The 5,331-nt window shown below is 42.7% G+C and overlaps 1 protein-coding gene across 1 annotated transcript in view; it reads right to left on the reverse strand.

The window, feature by feature from the left end:
* Positions 1 to 317: 317 nt before the first annotated feature.
* Positions 318 to 5,331, reverse strand: part of LOC119364315 — a 12,678-nt gene continuing 7,664 nt past the window's right edge. Inside the window, exons 3-8 of the mRNA XM_037629772.1 lie at positions 2,619 to 2,742; positions 1,947 to 2,032; positions 1,601 to 1,839; positions 1,376 to 1,462; positions 1,206 to 1,305; positions 318 to 835 (exon numbers count right to left, since the gene is read on the reverse strand). Coding sequence (XP_037485669.1) covers positions 479 to 835; positions 1,206 to 1,305; positions 1,376 to 1,462; positions 1,601 to 1,839; positions 1,947 to 2,032; positions 2,619 to 2,742 — 993 coding nt within the window. The 3' untranslated portion in view covers positions 318 to 478. The remainder of the gene's footprint in view (positions 836 to 1,205; positions 1,306 to 1,375; positions 1,463 to 1,600; positions 1,840 to 1,946; positions 2,033 to 2,618; positions 2,743 to 5,331) is intronic.

Below are 5,331 nucleotides of genomic sequence, written 5' to 3' on the forward strand. Positions count from 1 at the left end.
TGGTGGGTTGGGGATACCACTGTCCACCTAACCAACTCAACCACAGGTTGATTTCTCCGCCGAATTTATTTTCCACCTATAACCTCTTACACCCGTATTATACTGGCCACCCGTAAAAACCGGGCGGAAAGAAAACGGAGCGTGGGAGCTGTGTATTAGTTTTCCAGGCGGAAGGCACTAACCGGCCGTTTTTTCCGGATCTAAACGATCAACCAAGCGGCTGTTTCTAAAAGCACGTATTGATTTTCCGTCTGGATGTTTTACGCCTGTAATCGTCCCTGAAACGACAATCCAATCACGCCCTAAGCGAGGAGACATTAGCTCTCGAGTCTCGACTTTCACTGCAGTGGAGAAAAGAAACCTTGGGCATAAGTGCATAATTATCACCAGCGGGAGTTCAAGCCGGATCCCTGGTAGATGTTCAGGGCTCAGTGAGCATAGTGAAGGACATTCGCGCAACGCAACTCAGCGCTAAGCACTAATCTACATGACATTTCCCGAGAGCAACAGCAGACGGAGGATCGGCGAGGGGCAGGTTGGTGTCCGAGCCTCCTAGTTCGTCGGCGAGGTTGGTCTCCGTTGTGCAAACCGGCCCGGTGTCCTCCAATGGCTGCTGCTGTTCGGTTCGCAGCTCACCCGCCTCTGTTTCTGGACTTCTTTCATACAGATCCTTCTTCAGTAGAACAGTTCCAGGGATGGAGACCAGCCTGACCTTGCTCAGCTTCTTCTTGTCAGATTCTTCGATCAGCCTGAACCCGAATGCTGATGTCCATGTATCGACTATGTTTGGTATCGCGAACAGAAGCAGCATTTCCACCTCCAGCGATTTCAGCATCTGTTGAAAATACCGGGTATGCGTAAGTTTTAGGGTAGCAACTTTATCTGAATTATTAAACCGTACACATGGGAAAAAGTAGAAGATATTCCTCTTATGTAGCACAAGTCATGCAAAACATACAGCTGCTGTTCAATAAACCATTATTTTTACTCCCAAGAAAGATAATCAATTGGTTCTGAATTTCCGTACTTCATAAAAGTTGATAGCTAGCTGAGCAATCTGGGAAGGAACCTACAGGTAGATATTCATGTCCTAAGACGGCTATACACACGGATTATACTTAATATGATGCTTCGGCAAGGCAACACAACTTTAAGAAACAGTCCAAGCAGGTAACAAAAGCGCCAATGCCTACTTATCTTCATACCTCCTCAATGTAATCCACCAGTTGCCTGCACATCCCCTGTTGCCGATTCTCAGAACAAGTAGCTATTAGCGGCATCTCTGCTACAGTTGTGCCATGTAACCTGCAGCGAGAGCAATATTTTAACTCTACATGCTCAGCTCATCACTAGAAATTATCTGTTCACATAATACCTGATGGATGCCACGGAAAGGATGTTATCATCCTTTTCCAGGACTACAGTATAAAACCCCTTGTAATCCAAATGTACAAACTCGGACCTGGCAAAGAGATATAAAGTGTAAAATGGAGATCTTAAGTAATATACATGAGATTATAGGGAACTAAAATAAGCAAAATAAAGTAAATATGCAGTGAGCATGTTAAGGAGTTAACTTTTTTTTTCTGATTCAGCTCACCTCCAGTTATACACAATAGGGGGCATTATGTCTACCCCTGTCCTCGGGTCGAAGATGGGCAAGAAGCATTCTTCCAAAATACTCAAAGCAATAATTAATTTCATGCTGCACTCAGCCAGGAGAGCAATGTCTGAAGCTGAGTGAACCTTTTGATCATCATTATTACGAAGTATGGTGCAAGAAAAACCATCATCGAGGTGGTCAGGTATTCCAACACGAGAACGCATGCTCGTATAAATCTGAAAGTTACAGAACAAGACCAGCCTCCTTAAGTAAAGGTTTCTGCTATCTTCAGCAACATATACAGCTATAAAAGTTATAGAACAAGTATAATCTTTGAGTGTACCTGCTGGCACCTTCTTTCACAAAACCAAGTACCAAGTCCACTTCTCTGATCACACACAACTTTACCAGATATGCATTTTACGTGATCTGGAGGAAATGAATAGATAAATAAAATATACCCATTAAAATTGAACAAGCAACGTAATGAATGAGCTATTAACAAAGATATTCTAAGAACTGTTAGGTCTTTCTCTAGGCCTGAGTAATATTTGAATCCAGAACAATGGTAAGAAGTTTTAGGCAATCCGGAATTGTATTGCCATAAAATGGATGGCTACTGATGTAGATTAACTATTGCTACAACATGAAGATTACATAAATAAATACTCATAAGCTGTGCCTGTGTCTGTGTTTGATCAGTTCTGAATCAACAATGTATGAGAAAAAAACTTCTATCAAAAAAATACTCGACCAACCAGGCACTACGACCTGTGGTATTGTATTAAGAACGACCCAGACACTGGTCACTCCGCAGAATAAATTCTGCCTCATCGGCCAAGCGCCGCTCGGTTCTCCAGCGCACCACTAAACTTTTTTACAAAAAGTATGGATAATAACAATATTAAAATATTTACCCTTAAATACAGTAACAAATACATATGGGATGCGAACTAGCTTTTGTCAAATAAAGAAATACGATAAAATACCAATGACGATGCAAGTGAGACATTACATCGATATTCACACTGTGAGCATTCTAAAGCATGCAGGAGACCTCCTGGCGCCTTTGAATTGACCACTTCCCCACAAACATTGCACAAGCAACTAGAGCAATACCAGCTGCCATCTGGAACTTCCTGATAAAAAATACAATGCAATAGGAACAAATCAGTAATATTAGTTAAAACTTGTGTCTTACTGTGCTAAAGATGACAAGATCGATAACAAATATGTACTCATGGTTATGGCAAATACAATAGTTAAATCAATAATGTAAGTTACAAAAAAATGTTGTCCTGTCATGCCGATGCAAAATATGATTTCCAGAATGGGTACAGAAGTTATATCACATTCAGGATGAAAGTAAAGTATTAAGTACATGTCTGCACCAATCAATTGAATACAGACAAAGCCATGATAAAGATGTAGCAGTGAATAAAGACTGCTTATTGCTATGAAGTTGATTTGGGTGTGGCATGGCAGTTAGAACAATCACGGGGACATGATTAGTAGTGACAAAACATTCTTTTTCTTTTGCTACATTATATCAGTGACACAACAATTTTTGGAAATGTCATTTCAGTTGCATCCAGGGATTAAAAGAGACATAGTGTTGGTGCAATAATTTGCCTCGTGTTTTGGAGATTACTATCAGAAACAGTGAGGGACTAATGTATTTGCTAGTGCACACAGAGACTATAGGTCCCTGGAGTCAAGAGGAGTTTGGTACAAACTCCGAAGATAATCACCTGTGCTGCAGTGAAGATTATCATCGAAGATCATGCGTGACGAAGTTGACCCCCAAAAAATTGCTGAAGTGAAGCAATTGCCTCGGTACATGGTCCGAGAGATTTGACTGCAGCCGAGAAGAATGGAAGCGGAGAAAAGACGTACTATTTTCTTCCGTAGTTCATTTTCTCTTTCTTGAGTCGTAGGACCATCATAGCATTAAAAGGGGTATAGTGTTCAAAACTTTTGTTTCTCTGATGCTAAACTGAAACCTACGAGAGTTGAGAGAAATCTCTTTGCGTTCCGAAACATTACTTGCCAGACAGAGACGTTGTTCTTCTAGGCTGCGAGAGATATGCTTCGGACCAAAGAGTCAACTTACTTGTTCCTCAAGGAAAGTTGCCGGGTGCGTTTGAAATCCGACCGTTGGAAACGTGTCGGTTGGTCATTGGCTAGTTGTCATGTCCAAAATGGCCTTTTCCCCCTCGGGGAGACCGCGGCTATAAATAGCCACCCCATTCCAACGTGAACCGTTGGCTGCTCGGTGTGATTCTGACTAGTTTCTTTGAGCACCCACTCCTTGAAAGATTTGAGTTTAAAATCCACCGAGAGAAAATCCCCAGAGCCAAAAAACTAGATAGTGGTTTAGCATCATAAAGACTAAGTTTAGTATGCTCCACCTTTTACTCTTTTACTCTTGAGAGCTGCCAACTCTCTAGACGGTTAGGTGTCAAGTTCTTCACTGACCAAGAGTAATTGTAGTTCACGAAGACAATGTTTGTGAAGGTTGTGGAGATCGCCTCAAGTATCTACCTCGAGTAATCGGCATGAGTTGACGAGCTTGTTGTCAAGGAGAACAAGACAAAAAGAGTTTATCTTCTGTGTTAAATCACAAGTCCCTCCAACCAGACGTAGCTCTTTTGCAGAAGAGTGAACTGGTCTGCCAAATCCCTTGTCGCCATCGAGCATCACCGGTTTCATCTTAACCCTGTTTACCATTGCTTGTTTATCCTCGGTTAAGTTTTAGTCATGTGATTTCTCTTCAGCACTCATGCTTAATTTGCTTCGGTAGTTTTCTAACGTAGTCTTGTATATGTTTACTTTACTTCTTTTCCGTTGTCGTGTTTTGAGATATCTGAAGTTTCCCAAAAGAAACTTTAAATCTCCCATTCACGCCCCCCCCCCCCGGGCCGGCCCTGGCGAGGGGGGGCCATGATGGAGTATATACATATACTATAGCCCAGCAAAAAGCAAAAACAAATTACAAAAGAATTAAAGAAAAGAAATAGGATGGGCTAGGAGGCCCAGATATAGCTAGCTAGCTAGCGATCGCTGATGGATACGCGAAGGCCAAGCAGCGCCGTGACTCACGCTCGTTTCTACGTTTCCTCGTCGCCCTCGCACGCCCGTCGGCCTTCTCGCTCAGTCGCTCGGCGCTCGGCGCCTTGCCCCTTGGCCCTTGCCGCGTCGCCGTCGCCTCGCCGGCTCGCCGTCGCCGCCACATAGCAGTCCGGCAGGCAGGCGGCAGCCCGGCCATCCGGCATCCGGCACCGCGGCAATACGGCAATACCTATACGAGTACGCATCCGACTGGAAGTCAACAACAGGCCTGGTCAACAAGTACGCATCCATGTTTCCTATCCATCCCCGAACCTGAATTTGACAATCTCACTATCCCAGTAGTTTATTTATTCTTTATTTAGTATGTACGTATTCTAATCCAATCTATCAAACTTTTGCCATTCTATATAACATGTCTAGGGTTCCAATCATCCGATCTATAAATTCCTAATTCTTTGTATGCTCTTTTGATCTTTTCTTCATGATTTTAGGACATTATAGTCATATTTTAAACTAAAGATGTGTGATTGAAAGTTACTTTTAATAAGTTATATATATATAACATACGCATACATATATATTGTCTTAGGACTTAGGACATAGGGGCCCATGTCGTCGACTTCGCCTAGGGCCTCCCGAAACACAGGGCCGGCCCT

Source organism: Triticum dicoccoides, chromosome 2B (assembly GCF_002162155.2).
Source record: "Triticum dicoccoides isolate Atlit2015 ecotype Zavitan chromosome 2B, WEW_v2.0, whole genome shotgun sequence".
Lineage (NCBI taxonomy): Eukaryota > Viridiplantae > Streptophyta > Magnoliopsida > Poales > Poaceae > Triticum > Triticum dicoccoides.